The sequence below is a fragment of the Prunus avium genome, chromosome 8 (assembly GCF_965620075.1).
Source record: "Prunus avium chromosome 8, drPruAviu1.hap1.1, whole genome shotgun sequence".
Taxonomy (NCBI): Eukaryota; Viridiplantae; Streptophyta; class Magnoliopsida; order Rosales; family Rosaceae; genus Prunus; species Prunus avium.
The window spans coordinates 30,944,552-30,964,091 of NC_142291.1; the positions used below are offsets into that span (position 1 = coordinate 30,944,552).

Below are 19,540 nucleotides of genomic sequence, written 5' to 3' on the forward strand. Positions count from 1 at the left end.
ATTAACTTCATACATTTTTTTATTGTAAAGCTTAGTTCCCGTTCGAGGTTAGTTGGACCGCGCATGGGTGGGTAAACCACGACTACGGTCCAATTAATTCTTGAATTGTCCCATATTTTGGACAGTTTGGAAATGTATAGTCGTGTCACGTAGTTTACAGCTACAGGATTAGGTTTCGATTGTGGAGATTTCGGTGTCATCTCGGTACGTTCTTCGGGTGGTACGTAGGGATTTGATATCTACGGTATACCTCAAGAACTGTAGCGAGATGCTGCCGAAATTCATCCACGTCGAAATCTAATCTCATGTAGCTGTAAATTACGTGGCATGACTATGCATTTCCGAATGGGATAGGGCCCTTACCGGAGGCATAAGGTGACGTTGTGATTTTCTAAGAATACAACATAATTGTTGTATTGTGATTGTGGTTCCAGGAATTATGAGCAGAAGGTGGATACAGAACCCTAACGGGTGCGCAGACGAATACTTGGATGGAATCGAGGAATTTATTCACTTTGCATGGTCACACAACCCGGGTGCAACTAGAATCAGATGTCCTTGTAGGAGGTGTAACAACATGTTGTGGGATACAATTGAAAATGTTCAATTTCATTTAGTAAGGAATGGAATGATTGAGACATACAGCAGGTGGAACCATCACGGGGAACAATTAGACATTGGTTCGTCTTCAAGGGCCACAAGAGTGGACAATGTTGAACCTATTGTGGATGCTAATGAACAAGTCATGGATATTATACATGATGCTTTTCCATTTGCATCAACCAGCAGCAATCAGGAAGGGGAAGATGACGTGCCTACACCAATGGATAGTGCAGAGTTTGAACAGTATGAAGAACTGTTAAGAAATGCCAACCAAGAGTTATATCCGGGGTGCGAGAGCTTTTCCGTTCTTACGGCGATTGTGGAGCTAATGCACGGAAAAATAAAGTATCGTATGTCGAACCTGTGTTTCGATTACTTTTTGGGGGTTTTCAAGAGAATGCTTCCGACGGACAATTGTTTGCCGAAAGACCACAGACATGCACAGAAGATGTTGAGTGGTCTTGGATTGGGTTATGAAAAAATCCACGCTTGCAAAAACAATTGCATGTTATTCTACAAAGAGTATGAAACATTGGATACATGCCCTATATGCAATGAGTCGAGGTTCAAACAGACGTCTCAGAATAGAATGACTAAGGTTCCACAAAAAGTGATGCGTTATTTGCCCCTGAAGCCAAGATTGCAGCGATTGTATATGTCGACGCATACTGCCACAGACATGAGATGGCATAAGGAAAAACGGGTAGACGACGATGTGATGCGGCATCCTGCAGATGGGGAGGCATGGAAAGAGTTCGATCGAACGTTCCCCGAGTTTGCTGCTGATCCCCGAAATGTTAGGTTGGGACTTGCCACTGATGGATTCAATCCGTACGGGGTTCTAAACCAACACCACAGCACTTGGCCGATTTTCGTATTCCCATATAATTTGCCGCCTTGGAAATTGTTGCGTAGATACAGCTGCACCAAAATGGATTCAGTTGCATCCTCACCTTGTGATACTCGCAAGTGCACGAACCGTTGGTAGTTTAGCGTATGTAAGTGCGAGGTCGATTCCACAGGGATTGGTGATTGAATGATCCAATTTAGTTTCCCTACACAAAACAGAAATGAAAAAGAAAGGAAATAAATAAAACAAGGAAGAAAGAAATAACTAACTCAAGCAGATAAGTTCCCAAGTTCAATTAGATTAACGGATTGATTCTAGCTAAAGTATGATTAAGCCATGGTGTTTGGTCATAACCTTGTGTTCCTAATTCCCTAATTTGATCATTTGTTGTCTAACCTAAAATTAAGCATTAGGAACCCATTAAGCATAGAAGAACAATTTAAACAACCAAGCATGTATCTAATCCCTGTTGTCGAATGTCCATACATACTCTTCCTATTCATAGTTCAATTCGAATTAAAGCATGGTGTCTACTCTTAATTCAAACCAAGATAGCTAACATGCAAGCCTAAATGGTGATCAATCATTCAAACTAGCATATTAACTTATAAGCATAATGAATAAGAACAAAAATCATAATTGAAACTTGGAAACTAATCAAACTTGAATACTTAAGAAAGAATGTACATTACAAGAAAAATAAATTACAACTAAGAAAACATTAAAGAAAGCTAGAATTGAGAACTAGAAAGCAAAACTAAGAGAATTTGAGGGAGAGAAGGGAAGGGAGCTCTAGAGAAGTGTTTGAGAGCTCCCCCCCTTGGGGTGTGTTTACAAGCTTAGAGAACCTCCCTATTTATAGGCCTAAGGAAGTGAAAAATCTGAATTCAATATGGCTAATGCATACAACACTTGTTTTATAAAATCTGAAATGGTTGATGCACTTGTATTAGAAAATCTAAATTGGGTGATGCACTTGTATTAGAAAATCTTGAATTGGTTGATGCACTTCACCAATAGATCCCACCAGCAGCCCTAGCTCATCTTCATGTCACCATGACCAAGCTTCCAACCAGAAATGATAGCTCATACCTAGCTCACCATGACCAAGCATCCAACCAGCACATGCTGAGGTCAGCATGACCAGCAACTTCAAGGGCTTACAACTTGGGCTTCTCTTAATCAAATTAGGACTTTAAGCACTCGAAATTGAATTTCAGAATGTCTTCTTTCCATCCATATGTTATTTGGGCCAATCCAAGGTCGGAGGAAGAAGTTAAGGCCGAAACAAATTGCTAACTCATTTTCCGCGCTGATAAGATCCATCCTGAGCATGGTTCTGTGTTTGCTAGGTAACGGACTCCAGATTTATCCAATGGGGCTGAATTTTGGATATGTTATAGTACACACCCATTGGAACAACTTTCATGAAGAAAGCGGCCTCATCCGATCTGTGTAGGTTGCTGAAACAAAGCTTGCAATATGACCTACGGAACTGGACTGGCAGGGGTTTGTAGCCAAAATGAGTTTGTCTTTTAAGCTCTTCATCCATTCATCCAAATTAGGCCTTAACATGCTTGAATTGCATGAATTATGCTCTCTTGCTCTATTTGCCTACAAAACACACAAAGGGAGGCAAATAACTTAGAAATCTAAGAAACTAAGCAAAAGAAGTAAGTAAATAGGGCATGTATATGTATGAAATTATGAGCTTAACAGAAATGCATGAAAAAAGAGTACATGATGATGACTGTTTTGATAACTGAGGATCCTGGCAGGTCAATCGATGTGTACTTAAGGCCGTTGGTTGATGAGCTCAAGGATTTATGGACCAACGGTGTGCGTACGTACGATAAATCCACTGGGAAGATGTTCACTTTGCGGGCGGCAGTTATGTGGACTGTGAATGATTTTCCCGCATATGCAATGATGTCGGGGTGGAGCACAAAGGGTTATATGGCATGCCCTGTATGCAAGGAAGATGTAACTTCTGGTTGGCACGCTGGAAAAGTGTGTTACCTTGGGCATCGAAGATGGTTGCCATGGGACCACGAGTGGCGGGAAAAGGATAAAGAGTTCGACGGGAACAAAGAGCGTCGCGCAAGACCTAGAGAATCGTCCGGTGATCAAATCTTGGAACAGCTTAATGGTTTGGATTTTGCTCCGTTTGGGAAAACAGTTAGTCGGACAAGACCTGCTACACATATGAACTGGACGCACAAGTTTATGTTTTTTGAGCTTCCATATTGGTCGAAACTAAAATTGAGGCACAATCTCGACGTTATGCATGTTGAGAAAAATGTGTTTGACACATTGATAGGAACTATTCTAGATATCAAGGAGAAGACAAAGGACACGATAAAAGCTCGTCTTGATTTGGAAAGAATGGGCATACGAAGGGGTTTATGGCTGAAAAGGGGCACTGATAAAGCTATAAGAGATCTTGCATTTTTTTCAATGAAACCGAATGACAGAAAAGAGTTTCTACAGTTTGTCTCGTCTGTTAAGTTTCCTGACGGATATGCTTCTAATATCGCACGTTGCGTGAATGTTGACGGGGGTAAATTTACTGGACTCAAGAGCCATGACTGTCATGTGTTTATGCAACGCCTACTTCCTGTGGGGATTCGACACCTATTGCCGGAAGATGTAGTGAAGCCAATCATATTGTTGTCCAGATTTTTTTCCCAACTGACGGCAAAAACGTTGCGAAAGACAGACATTGATCAGTTGCGCCATGACATTGTCCAAGTCTTATGCAAGTTTGAGATGATATTTCCTCCGGCTTTCTTCACGAGTATGATTCATGTGATGGTTCACTTACCAGAAGAGGCATTGCTTTCTGGTCCAGTCAACTATCGCTGGATGTATCCAATAGAAAGGTATATAATCATCATCATTCGTGTAAGCATCATTATCTCATGCTTCCTACTTGCTAATTTGCATCTTTTCATTTTATTTTGGCAGGCTACTCGGAGAGCTGAAAAAAAGCGTACGCAACAGAGCGAAGCCCGAAGGATCAATTGTAGAGGCTTGGGTTCAATATGTGGCGCTTACTTTTTGTGGAATGTATTTAAAAGACGTGGACACGGCTTTCAATCGACCTCAGCGCAATAATGACGGAGGTGTGAGAAATGAGCAACTTTCTGTTTTTGCCCAAAGTGCACGACCCTTTGGAGATCCTGTACGAGGAGAGTCGTTTTCCAAAAATGACATGGAGGTGGCGCATTGGTTCGTATTGAACAATTGTGATGAGATAATGCCATATTTAGATGAGCATGAAGAGATGATGAAGCGAGAACATCCATCGCATTTGTATTCCAAGAAACACCGTGAATTGTTTCCAAAATGGTTTTTGGAATATGTAAGTTTTAAGTGTTTTGTAATTGACATATATATTGTAGTATTTCATTTTCTCAAACTAACATGTGAATGTTGTTGTATAATATTAGGTGAATAAGTTGAAATCAGATAATTCCCCCACTTACAGTGAAGAGTTGTATAACTTGGCATTCGGCCCAATTCGAGCTGAATTATTCTCGGGTTGTCATGTTAATGGCGTCAAGTTTTTAGGGACTGCACGAGATGACAAGTTGTGTACGCAAAACAGCGGTGTCCATGTTCCAGGTGGAGGGGAAAGTACGGACATTGATTCCTATGGCAAACTCACAACTGTCGTGCAATTGCTTTACAAAGACCGATACCAAGTCATCATGTTTAAGTGTCGATGGTTTGATACAAACCCAAATAGGCAGGGAAGTGTTAAAATCGATCAAGGGTTACTATCTGTGAACATGAACAGAACTTGGTACGATGACGACCCATACATTTTGGCAAACATGGCAAAACAAATTGTCTATGTAGATGACCCTAAAGCAGGGAGCGGGTGGAAAGTTGTTCAGTAAATGGATCACAGGAACGTATATGCTATACCAGAACTAGACCCATCTGACGTCGATGTAGCTGACCAACGGTCAGAATCTGGCATGGAAAATGATGCGGAAACGCTTCGCGATACAAATGTTGTTCAGGAACCATTTCAGCTCGAAGGAGTGTCTTCAAGAGAAATACCAATTCAATCCATTACAATTGACCTCGGTGATCTTCCTAGATACGATGTAGTTATGGAGGAGGAGGAGGAGGAGGAGGAGGAGGAGGATGAGGATGAGGATGATTGGGAGACTGAAAGTGATGATAGCGAAGACAACGAAGGTTATTATAGTTCGGATGATGAATAATGCAATTTATTTGTTGCTTCATATGTTTTAGTATTGGTAATTTCTTGCAATGTAATTACGTTAGTGTAAATATATTGGCAACTCTTCTTTTGTTGAATATATGTACTTGTTATATCTAAGTTCCAATTATATATGTATGTGGAAAAATAAAACGAAGTTTAAAAAATTTGGATATACTTACTGAGAAGATTAATGTAAAAAGCAATGAACTCAAGTCATTCATACTTTTGTAATTAAATTATTTTACATATAATTATGGCGTAAATGCAAATTATTACGGTTACGAAATGAATCTCGTGTCTGAAAAGTTGCACGTCTTCCCAATTGGTCAGCGACATCTCAAATTGAGAAAGAATCTCAATGCTCATGTACTTGAGTTGTACTAAAAAAAAAAAACTTTTGTCTAAAACGACTGGTCGTCATTTTTGCGGGACGGAAATCTTCATCCGTAACTGTTTTTGACTTTTGGTCCGCTTACTGTTGTTTGTTTTTCTGTGCTGAATCCAACCGTATACAGAAATCGAAATTTGAACATACGGTCAGAAAGTTATAGATTAAAAACTGAACAGAGGTTGGAATTGCAAAAAAGGCCCAAAGAATCTGTTTAAAAACGACCGGTCGTCTCTGACCGGTCTCATTTTTGCGCGACGAATACTATTATAGCGTCGCGCAAGAGGGTTTTGCGGGACGAAAACTTTCGTCGCTAAAGTTAACAAATATGCAATAATCTTTGATTAATAGAAAATAATCCTGCGCGACGAAAATATTTACCCGTCGTAAGAGGAGGTTTTGCGGGACGACGGATTTCGTCGCGGCAGTTAACAAATATGCAACAAATTTATGAAATAATAGAAAATAATCTTGCGCGACGACAAACTTTACACGTCGCGCAAAAGACATGTCCCTAAAAATCTCAACTTAGTGCGAAATAACAGAAAGAACGTTGTGCGACGAATACTGTCGTCGCACAGATAATTGCGCGACCATGTATACGAACTCGTCGCAATAATCGTTTAAAAATTATTTATTATTTTCTGTTTCACTTTGCGCGACGTATATAATCGTCGCGCAACGTTTGTTTAAAAAAAAAAGTCGAAATTAAACTGTAAATATTTTTAAATGAACATCAAATTCAGTTACTATATTCATACGGGGTCAAGGTTTGTAGACGTAAAAAATCATCAAATTTGGAGTTAAATTAATCGTTCAAATTTCATTTTTCTTTTGTAACTGTCGAAAATGTTGGTCCCGTTACATCATGTGTGAGTGTATATTTTTCCTAAATTTTGGCGTGTACGATCTCTGAGTATAAACCAACAACTCTACCGGTTGGATCGTTGAAACTACTTTCCTAGAATCCGTGTGTCATGAAAACACTATATTAAAAAAAAAATGAATACATTTTGTATATGTTTGTTAAATAGAACATACAATTTTGTGGTATCCACTATTGTAAATATCTTTAAATGACGATCCAATTCAATCATTGTATTCATATACAGTAAAGGATGTGCACCCGTACAAAATCATCAAAATCGGAGTTAAAAAAACCGTTAAATCGTGATTTTTAGTTTATACCGTCGAAAATTTTGATCCCGTAACATCATCTATGAATCTTGCATTTTTTCAATTTTTGGTGTGCACGATCTCTAAGTATAAACAAACAAGTTTGACGGTTGGATCGGTGAAACACCCATCGTACAATGCGTAGCCCCATTAAAACAACATATTCACTAACATTTTATATTGTTTACTGTTTGTACTTTGCGCGACGAATATGTATGTATCGTCGCGCAATAAGTGATAGCGCGACGTAATGAAATTGCCGTCGCTCAATGTACTTCTCAGGATTTAGGGTTCTGAAAGGGTTTAGGGTTTAGGGTTTAGGGTTTAGGGTTTATAGTGCGCGACGATTTTGTTAATGTCGTCGCGCAAGTTCTCAAATTTTGGCGGTTGTAATCCCGCGTATTAAAAAATGCTTGCGCGACGCCATTTAGTTATCCGTTGCGCAAAGTAAGAAATTTAACATTGCGCGACCGATGTAGTTTCGTCGCGCAAAGACGCAAACATTTAGGGAAAGAAACGCGCAGTTTTGGTCTGTCTTCAACCTCTCTCACTCTCTCAGTCTCGACATCAAAATCGCACCCTCCATTTCCGATTCGAACCCTAACTCGCAGCCGCTCTCTCTCCTTTCCCTCTATCTCAGCCCTCTCTATCCCTCTCTCCTCCGTCCCCACTTATCCCTCTCAGTCCCTCTCTCCCCGGACCCCTCTCATCCCTCGCATTTCGTGGCTCCTCCGGCCCACTCTCTCTCCTCCGTCCCCACTCATCCCTCTCAGTCTCCTTCGTCCCCACTTATCCCTCTCAGTCCCTCTCTTCTCCGTCCCCTCGCATCCCTCTCAGTCCCTCTCTCCTCCGTCCCCTGTCAGTCCGTCGCCTCCTCCGTCTCCGCTCATCCCTGTTAGACGGCGGCCCCCCACTCTCTGTCTCGCTCGCCACCGCCGAACTGCCGTGCTCTCCGGTCTCCCTCGAAACCCAGTTGGTAAATTTCCCAACGCTCCCCGATATATATTTTTTCAATTTTTAAGTTTTATTTCAGAAATTTTCGGATTAAGTTTGGAATTGTTTTGCTGTTTCAATTTGTATATTTATTTTGTAATTGTTTAAATTGCTGCTTAGTCTGATGGTTGGTTAGGATTTGTATTGGATTTGTATTGCGGCATGTGAGTCTGATGGTTGGTTAGGATGTGAGTGTTTAAATTGCTGTTTCAATTTTGTTTTTTTATTGGATTTGTATTTTTTTTTTCAGATTTGTTTTTGTATTGAAATTGCATTGTGGTGTACGATTTGTGAATTTGTAGGTGTATTGTTGTTAGATTTCAGATTTGATTGGAGCATTTGCTGCTGTTTTTTGTATTTTTATTAATTTTCGGGGGCTTTAAACTATGTGCTACTAAACCAACTATTTCAAAATTGGGCAGCAATTTAATTTTTCTTTATTATGTGCTTCTGATTTTTGTAATATCATACATGTTTCTATTTTGTTTGCTTTAAAAAATGTGCTTCTGTTTTTTGCCATATAAAGAATACATGTTTCTGTTTGTTTTTTAAATATTGAATTTGTTGTTCTTTAGGCTTTGAGGTTTTTTTTTTTACAAAATAATAATTTTACCCAAGGATGTTTTTTTAACTGTAAGACCTTATCAGATGTCACAACTTATCAGACGTCGTAAGACGGTGATGACTTCACCTAGTTCAGCTCCCCCGACTGCGGTGTCAGTTCCCACTGGTGTAGCACAGTCACAGGACATGCCAGTTTCTCCCCACGTCTCCCGGGCCCCGGTGTCATCAGAGTCATCAGTGGCGCAACCAGTTAGTGCCAGGCGGCATCACCGGCCTCCCATAACGACCGACACCACGTCGCCATCTGCTGCTAGTGCGTCGGGGTCACAACCAGGTAAAGATTTTCCTTCAACTCTATTTGTTTCAGACCAAGAATGTTAGTAGGATTGGTTATTTAATGTTAATTTTATATTTCTTTGCAGCCAAGAAGAACACCCGAGGACCCTGTCGCCAGTTGATGACGGCCAAAGTCACCCGGGTGAACAACAGTCGTATCAACATCGCATACGACGCGCGACATCGGGCTGCACCAACGGCTGACCAGCACAGCTCGTTGGCCCATGACATTGGATCCGTCGTTCGGACTTATTGCCCGATCAAATGGAAGTCCTGGAGGGTCATGCCTGATCAGGTGCGGATGGAGATGTTAGGACACCTATCGGTATGTATTTTATACATTTTCATTGTTTTTCCCTTCAAATTTTATTTCTAATATTTAATGTATGTAATGAATTTATTTTAGACAAACTACAATTTGGAGAACGTCGGCGAAGAGTTGTTAGCCTACATCAACAGACTCTTTGCTGACAGGTACAAGCAGTGGAAGAGCGACCTGCATCACCATTTTCAGGCATATGATGATACGCAGGTTGCTCTTCAAGAGGGTTGCCCGAAGGAGCTTGAGGGCCGGGAGGATAGTTGGCAGTGGCTCTGCGGTCATTTTCAAGAGGCCGATTATGTGGTATTTTTATATATTAAATTGAAACTTATTACATGTTTCTTACTAATGTGTATTTAATTTTTTATAAATTCACTTTCAACTAATACTTTTTATTTTTTGTATAACAGAAGAAGGCCAAAGCAAATAAGGGCAATAGGCAGAGGAAGACTCTTCTCCACCATTCAGGTTCCAGGCCCTTCTCTTATAGGATGGAGGCGCGGCGCCAGGTAATAATACAGTCGTTTTTATTTATTTTTTAATATGTCATTAATATTAATTTTTTTTTTTCGTCCTAACATTTTTTTTTCTGCTCAATTTAAGGGGGGGTCCAAATTCCCAGAGATTGACGTATTTGGCGACGTTTATGTTCGACCTGGGAATGAGTTGGCGGAGTCCCTTCATGTAAGTAGCCTTTAATTTAAATTATTATGTAAGCGTTCAGGTTTTTATAGTTATTATATGAATGTTTTAATTCATATTTTATGTTATGTTCAACAGACGACTATGATTGAGAGGAGCCAGTTGGTTCTTCAGGAGTCCGCCTCCCAGCTTCCTCCCGATACGCCGCTCGAGTCCGTGGTTCCTCCATCGGATGCAGGGTTTCAAATCCTGACTGAAACCTTGGATCAGAGTCTCGGGAGGCGCTCAGGGACATATTGTCGAGGGATGGGGAATGCCAGGCAGCGGCCACCTAGACCCCGTGAATCATCAGAGTCAAATGAAGAGGTGACTGCTTTGAAGACAGAGGTGGCGGACCTCAAGAGTCATTTGTCTCATATTCTACAGTCCCTCGCTCACTCCGGCATTTCAATCCCGCCTTTTACTCCCCCGTCGACCTCCGAGCATGGCAACCACACCTCTCCCCCTGTCAACAATGTCCAGACCTCCGAGCTGCATTTGCCAGACGACAATGTAGATCTTGGAGGGTTGTTTGATTAGATTTTAACATTCTTAATTATATTTTAAATATTTCTATTGTACTAAATACATTATGTTATCACATTTTACATATTTCTCTTTATTACCTTTTTCTAATTGCAATTTCATTTCATTAAAAAAAAAAACCAAATTTATTTTTTTTACCAAAATAATTCAATTTAATTTTAAATTAAAAATAATATATTTATTTTTTACGCGACGATAGTTTCTGTCGCGCAAAATTTAAAAAAAAAATTACACAACCGTAAAATTAAATTTTAAAGAATTTATTTTTTTTGCGCGACGAAATAATTTGTCTCTCTAAGTTAATGCGACAAAAATATATCGTCGCGCAAATATTTTAAACACGAATCTACTCGTCGCAAAATACCTGCGCCACGAATGTTACTCGTCGCGCAGTGTCCTTACAACGACTATATTTCGTCGCGCAAATATTTTAGACACAGATATACTCTCGTCCCTCTGCTTTAGCGCGACGACAGTTTCCGTCGCGCAAATTGTTTTTGAACATACACAACCGTAAAAATAAATTTTAAAGAATTTATTTTATTTTGCGCGACCAAACTATTTCGTTGCGCAAATATTTTAATCACGAACACACTCGTCGCACAGTACCTGCGCCACGCATGGTAGTCGTCGCGCAGTGTCCTTACAACGACTATATTTCGTCGCGCAAATCTTTTCGACACGAATATGCTCTCGTCCCTGTACTTTTAGTGCGACGCTTATGATTCCTCGCGCTATGTTAATGCAACGAATGTATATTCGTCGCGCAAAACTTTGACCGACGAAATATCTCATCGTCCCGCGAAAATACGTGCAACGAAGGATTACCGTCGCTCATTGTGCGCGACAATTTTAATATTTTCGTCGCGCAAAGTGTATCTTTACGATCTTTGCGCGACAAATTTTGCGCGACGAATATGCTGTCGCATTACTATTTGTGCGACACAAATGTACTTTGCGCGACCAAAATTCCTTCGTCGCGCAAATAGAAAAATCTAGTAGTGACTCTCGACATAGCAGCTGAAATCATACCTGACAAAGATGCTTCTGGCTTAGGCCATGGAAATTGGCCAGAAGGGCTAGAGAAATTGTTGAACTATGTAAAGGACAGATACAACAACCTCAAAGTCTACATTTCTGAGAATGGGGTTGCTGGTGCCAGGAATGATTCTCTTGACCTTGATCAACAAGGCGATTAAGAATGGAGTGAGTGTCAAAGGGTACTTTCATTGTTGACAAATAAAAAATAACAATATAAATTTTTAGAAAGAAAAGCTTCAACTGTTGGCTTAGGCTTGATTTCTTTGGTGTCTTGTTAGGCTTGTTGTTGGTGCATATCGGTTGGTCTTCGGCCTTTGTGCCTTTAATTGGACCTCTTGCAGAGTGTCCTGAGCCTTGTCCTTTTTCCCTCGTTTGGGCTTTGCTTTTTGTCCTTTTCTTTTCCTTTTTTTTCATGGTTTTATTAAATTCAAGTACAGTTTGTTTAGTCTTTCAAGTGTAAATACAATCTCTTGTTTTCTTGCCAATGATCAAACATGGGCTCTTTCTATATATGAAATAAGGCATCGTGGAGTCTTTTCTTTTTGGGTTCCAACTAATTCCAAACTAATTGTGGTTGAAGTCTTCTGCAAACCATGATTGGTTTCTGTCGTCTTTTTTTTAGTTGGTCACTTACTTTAATTGTTGCCATGTTCTATCGATTCCGATAGTGGTAAGTGGTGCACTAATGTTTTTGTTCTGATTTTTCTTTCTTTTCTACATAAGCTTGTAGTGGTTCGACTGGTCTGTGATCATCCATGATATTTACCAAATTTTAGGGTAAACATGACTTTTCATAATTAACAAATAAAAATAGACTTAAAATAAATACATTTGCATAAAAGAGTTGTCACTTATTAAGGAGTAGGTGTACCCGGAACATATAAAAATTTCTCCTTATTAAGAATATTCACTTATGCATCCGAATATCTTATGTTTCATTTAATCACATAACATTAACAAGTATTCTCGTATCGATCCCTACTACATTATTTATGATCTATACCCTGACCAGCTATAACCCTATAGCAAGTCCTCACATTAATCTATGCCGCGAACGAGCAGCATAAGAATCCAAATGTCCCTTCTATTTTGGGGGAACCTTACAAGGCATGAAACTAAAGCTCTCCGGATGCTGGCAACTTCTAGGGTGCAAGGAAAACGAGGCACATTCCTCCACTGATCTTTGATCTGCAAGATCACGAATGCAGTTCTTCCTCAAGTCAAGAACCCCACTTTTAATCAGCTTCCTACAAATTGGCTCAACCATCGTAAAATAGTTGTTAGACAACGATAAATTGGCCAAGTTCCCTAATTCACACACCACCTCCGGCACCTTTCCGTAGAGGAAGTTTCCGGCGAAATTAAGCTGCTCAATCTTCTCCAAGCATCCCAATGAACACGGCAATGGGCCTGTCAATTGGTTGTTTCCAGCATCAAAGAGTGTTGCATCTTTTAGAAACCCTAGTTCATAAGGGACGCAACCCGTTATCAAATTGTTCATGAGTAGAGCTTCTATCAAAGTTGATGAAGCGCTGCCAATGCTTTTTGGGATTGGCCCGGTGAAATTGTTGTTGGCTAAAGTGAGATAACGGGCTGGTGTAGCTCCAAGGTTGTCTGGAAGTTTTAGTGTGAATTTGTTGTTGTTAATGAAGAGGACGTCTAGGGTTTTCTTGAAAATTTGTGGTGGTACAGACCCAGTAAAAGAGTTGAAACGAATGTCCAAAAATGATAGGCTATTCATGGTGAGAAGAGCCGTGGGGAAAGGGCCAAAGAAGTTGTTGTTGCTTATGTCAAGCTCGTACAGATATTTGAGATTTGCAATTTTTGGAGAAATGATACCTGAATTAAACATCAATATGAACACAAACATCGACTTCAGGGTTTAAAATTTAGGATATACATCGGCAGAAATTAAGAGTATGAAAATGTTGACTAAAATGTACCGAAAAAAATTGAAGATATTATTCAAATTTTCAGACCATATCGTACCTGAAAAGTTGTTAGAGTTTGCATGGAAGAGTGCAAGGTCAGGAAGTTGGTCGATGAAGCCGTCGATACTGGGAGCACTGAGTTGGAAGCCATTGAAATCGATGGAGGCTAGAGCAACGGCGCTTTGATTGTCTGGTGGTTTATCACAGTAGAAGCCCTTGTAGGAGCATATATCCGAGCCAACCCAGGTTTGAGTGATGCCTAAAGGGTCTGAAGTGATGATGTTCTTGAAGGCGTTTATTATAGGGTACACCAGAGCTAGTCTTTGGTCTGTGAAGTTCAAAAGCTCAGGGATAATTGGAGGTAATGAGGGGATTAGTGGTAGTGGAGGTAATGGGGGGAGTAAGGAAGATAATTGTGATGGGCTTTCAAAATTTGTGCAAATTACACTGGTGAAGAAACAAGGAAGGACGATGATCATTAAGGCTTGAAGAAAACGGTTAATTAGTAAAAAGAAGCTTCCCATCTTACAAATTTAATTGAATGGCCTCAAGTGCAAGAGTTTGACAGAACAGAAGAAGATTATAGTTAAAAGGACATTTGATAAGTGTTCTCTACATATATATCTATATATATATATAAATATCTTCTGGATAGATTTGAAGTCTCAGTGTCATAATTAAAGTTTGTGCACATGATTAGACTTTTTGGTAGTGGCTTTGACCCGGAACACTAGTTTTCCCACTCTTTTTGGGTAGGCGATGTTCCAGAGCGTTTATGCAGACATTTTTGGGTCCTTTTGTCTTCATTGCCTCCCTTATTTTTCTCTCTAGAAGATATGAATCATATGGTTCATTAGTTACATGCGTGGAAATTAATGGAATTCTGACGTTTACACATGGTCTGTGTGGGATTGGAAAATGTTACAATTACCTAACTTTTTTCACAATGTATTCACTCCCTCTTATGCATCGGAGATAGGGTTCTATATGGATTCCATTTCAGGTGAAATAGTCATAAACAAGTCATCACGAGGAGAGGGTTCTAAAGCATTTTTCTTAGGATTTGAATGTTTTTTCATTTTGTGCTCGCGTTTCAAAAGCTTTGGTAGCTAGTTGTTTTCAAACCTTGACAGCTTGACTTAGGATAGCAACCCAAGTACGTAATGATGAATAAAATATTTGTATCACATTTGTTAATTATATTGATTCATATTCCTATGTTTTTTTTTCTTTTACAAATGACAAGATTCAAATTTAAGATATCAATCACTTTTTTCAGTAACTCCAACGTCACGTTTGATATAATTATGCATTATGTTGATGCGTGAAATTCGCAGCACCAATTAGAGTGCATCAAACTCAATCAACCCTTCCCCAAAAGTGGACATGGTTCTGAAGTCGCACTTCTGTATGTCTCAAGTATGGTGGCTGGTAACTCCAATCTCATGAAAAGAAAACATGAATGGGTCACTGAAGAGGTGGTGGGTTCACCGACCACCCTCTAACAGTCTTTTTCCCTCGAAGGAGTCTTATAAAAGTATTGTTCTCAAGTATGGAGAAGTACTCCCTTTTATATATAGGGAAGATGAGACCTCACAATTGTCTTTCTCCAATGTGTGACTCAAGAGAGGTTGACAACATGGCACCATTTTATTGGGCGATCGGTGATAGACTGACGTACGTATGCCCTTTCTTTTTTAGGAAATAGACGTCAGTGGGATATGATGTGAGCCCATTTTAGCGCTTCTTCTTCCCACGTGAGGGCATCTTGGGAGAGGCGTTTGGGTTAGTGCAATGGGTCATGGCATCGTGGGCTTTGGATGGGCCTGGGCGGCCTCCCTTTACCTCATTTAGGCCTTTTTAAGTGTGAGGTAAGGTTGGTGTATTCTATTAGTCGATTGGCCCAGCTACTTCCTCAAGTGGTATGGGCCTTTGCCCTTTAGGCTCTTTTGGACTGGCCCTATTGATATTTGGTATTGACACATTGAGTGATTTTGTTTGATCTTAAAAAATTAATTTCAATGTCCTTGGTTCAATGAGTGTTGCTATTTCCACACCCTTGTTCTATTTCCCCACCCACCATGTAAATTTGAAAAATAAATAAAAGACAACAACACTCTTTCATCGCACCTTGAAGATAATAACTTCTTGTTTTCCCATCATATAATGGAAGAAGATATTTTGGCCTTGAGCTGCCTCCATCTCTGCCCAAGCTATAGGTTGTTGATAGCTCTCTCTATGCCTTCCCTATTATTGTAGCACATTGCCCAATTTCTCAAGCACCTCTTCAGGCCATTGCTTCAATTGCAACTTTTTGCAACTTTTTCCCCAAGTTATGTGATTGTTCTATCAAATGCCTTCTTTCTTAGTCTGTGAGAACACTAGAATTGTGCTTTTTCAAATTTACATGGTGGGTGGAGAAGTATGACGAGGGATGAAAATAGCAGCACTCGAGTTCCATTCCCCCTCCCCGAATAGTGCTTGTATAAAAAATAGTAATTGAAGTTCAATTATATGCTTTATATAAATAAATAAAATTAAAAATCCTTTAATAAAATAAGAAAATGCTAGGGAGACCAACTTTAGATACTAACTTGTGTATCATCTCTCTAATAGAGGGTGAGATCCGTTGTATTTGTGGGCTTCATCTCTATTAGAGAGATGATACACAAGTTGATATCTAAAGATAATCTCTCTAGCATGACTCAATAAAATATTAAAAAAACTAATTCCGTCAATTCTTCCATCCATCTTTTCCACTTCCCACGGTAGTCATCATGATCCCCACCACGGTCTTGGCCCTTTTTCCTTGTTTCCAATCGTGCAATTATTACTTGGAGTTTTCAAAGATTGTTCTTTTTACGTTAAATTTGGAATAAATAAAGATACAATAATAATTATTTAATAGATAGAGACAGACTATTTAGGATCAACCAAATCATTTTGCCTCTAAAGTATGAAAGGAAATTGAAGTGCGCCGTCCAATTAGAAATCGTGGGAAGTGGAAACTACTGTAATGAGCACTGAGCACTCATCTCCGGCCAATTCAAAGCTGGACCTCCAAATACACAGAAAGGTACATGCCCTAGAAAACATGTATTGAAATCAATAAGTTATCAGAAGCTACACGCTTTATTTCAAAACTTTAATCAACACATTTTACAGATGGATTGGATTTTAAACATATATATATATGGCCGTAATCATCTATATACATCAAGCCAGACAACGAAATGATTCATTTTATCCTGCTAATCCCACCACTTTTCAAAGCGTACGGACGAAGCTGAGGGTGGTTAGGCACACAGTGGCTATATGTTGTGATCAGTGGGGTCAGTTGCCCCCCACTGAAATGTATGTTGCCTTGTTTCATCTGTATACAATGATGTATATATGGTTTGTTATTGATACACGGTTGAATTTGTTTTCATACAAGCGATAGTTTAAACTACTCTAAATCAAATCTCAACCCAACACTCTCCGCTATATGCAAATTACAATGAAGGCATTCTCATTCACAAATGTAAATATATAAATAGATGAGCGGTCAAATACTCTCTAGTTGTGAGATCATATGCACTAAACTTTTTTTATTTTTGGAGCTCTTTCATAATTTTATTTTCCTAGTGTTCCTTTTAGATCCTCATTCAAATATCATCTTTAAAAAATGTATTATATAAAACAATATTACTTAGTTATTTAACTATAATCCATTAGATAGACAACACAATATTTTTATTTAACACCAAACTTCATCCAAGATCATAAGTGATCAAATGGTTTGCAATTTTTGCTGATATTTTTTTTCTTTTCAACTTAATGAGCTTTGGCAAATCTTGTGTCCTTTTTTTACCTCATCAATCAATTTCTCACTTCTAGTGCTCCACAGAGAAGAAAAATGCACTTATTAAAGGAAATATACACTTTATACATGAAGGAAAGCAAAAGTAGTTTACGTTGTCCTTCAATTTATCCACCACGCATATGAGGTTTTAGATTTTTATTTTATTTTTTGGTCTGAACCATAAGGTGGTCCTGGATAGGCCCCAACTATGGGTGGCACCTTTAAGCCTTAACCACAACCCAGACTAATCCCCACTCACACCGGGTCGGCCCGTAAGGGGTAAAGTGTTGGCCAAAGTGGTGACTCCGTACGAGAGCAGGGATCGAACCCCTGACCTCTCTTAAGGAATGAGAGTGCCGAATCACTCACACCAACCACCTTGGTTGTATGAGGTTTTAGATTTAATTCCTCCCTCTTTCAATATTGCTTGTATTTATTAATTTATTTATTTAAAAAAAGAAGCACGTTATATATAAAGGAAAATACCCAATAATTGAAAGTATTCGACCTATCCATTTTGTTCCTCACACTAACAACAATTAATTCTTTTTTCTTTCTATAAAGTAGTTTACTTTGTCTCTTTTTCTTAGTATTGTCATCTTTCTATTTAGCTTTTGCCTCCGACGATCGAGGTCCATCATGTCTCTTCTTATTACATAAAAAAGAAAGTTGTTTAATTAGGCCCATGGCAGATTAGATTACGAGTATACTCCTGTCGGTGATCATCAATATAAAAAAAAGCCCAAAGAATAATAAAGGTTGCCGCCTATAAATGTCTTTATCCACCCAACCGAGTACAAGAATTCTTTTTACTGACAGTTAAATCGTAACGTGGTGTTATTAGTTCACTTACATCATATCATGTGTATTTATTTAAGTTGGTAAGGGCATATGGCCATGATCCAAAGAACTCTATTTCTGTCTCTTTAACTTCCACCGACATAGGCCCAGCATAGACAGATATTTCTTCTTTTAATCACACGGTTGTACGCAACTAGGTCTATCTTCTATATCTAATCGTGAATCGTGATAGAGAGAAATCCCTCTTTTATATTGCCAGCATCACATGATTCATGCTTCAATAAACTTGGAAAAGGAAAAGAACAGGAAAAAGAGAAAGGGAAAAGAAAAGGCTCAAGAGTCAGGACCCATCTGGCATTATATGTTTCATTTTTTTTTCACTCTCTTTCGAAAGCAATATGCTTCTTCTTCTTCTTCTTTTTTCTTTCTTTTTTTTAATGTTTTGTTTTTGGCGAATTTCAAAAAGGCATATGCCAAAGAAGGATAATGCAAGCATCGTCCTTCTTTCTTGGTAAATAAAGCTGAGCTTGGTTCCCTTTTTCTTTCGTGAATGAAGCAAAGCTTGGCTGGTTCCCATTTACGTTCCATTTTATTATAAAGAATGAAGACAAACTATCACATAGACTAACTTATTTTTTGGTCAAGCATAGACTATAAATTATTAGGGTTAACAACTTTGTAGAGTAGTCTATGTCAATGACTCATCAATTATTTTTTTTTTTTTTTTTTGAGTCATTTAGAGATCTCAAAATTTGATTTTTCTGAGTCATTTATTTGTCATGCACCATCCAACCATAGTGAAAGTAGTTTCAACATATTTATTTTGGTTCTTACCAAACTTGATTTACCAATCTACAATACCTAATACAATGTCGATATTGTATTAATTTTGATGTTAGTGGAGGAGCTCTAGATGGTATTAATTTTGATGTTAAATCGCTCCGTTATTGTAATGGTCCTTTGTGTCTAGTTTGTATTGGCCCTTTGTGACTAGTGCCTTTTTTGGTTGAATTATAAATGCAATCATAGAATTTCTTTATATAAAAAAAAATACAATGTTGATATTGTGTCTGTCAAAAAATATGCTGTCCATTCTATTTGAAAGTGATAGGACTGAAAAATACAATGTTGATATTGTGTCGGTCACAAAATATGCTGTCCATTCTATTTGAAAGTGATAGGACTGAAAAATAAATAAAAATCATTATTCTGCAAATTTGCATA

General features: G+C 38.8%; 1 protein-coding gene across 1 annotated transcript; it reads right to left on the reverse strand.

Annotated features, from left to right (window-relative positions):
* Positions 1-12,651: 12,651 nt before the first annotated feature.
* LOC110765166 (uncharacterized protein At4g06744-like) lies at positions 12,652-14,256 on the reverse strand. Its single transcript, XM_021968240.2, has 2 exons — positions 13,730-14,256; positions 12,652-13,579 (listed from the first exon to the last, which is right to left on the reverse strand). Exons 1-2 carry the CDS (start codon positions 14,193-14,195, stop codon positions 12,825-12,827), a joined length of 1,221 nt encoding a protein of 406 aa, XP_021823932.2. The 5' UTR covers positions 14,196-14,256; the 3' UTR covers positions 12,652-12,824.
* Between the last annotated feature and the right edge of the window lie 5,284 nt (positions 14,257-19,540).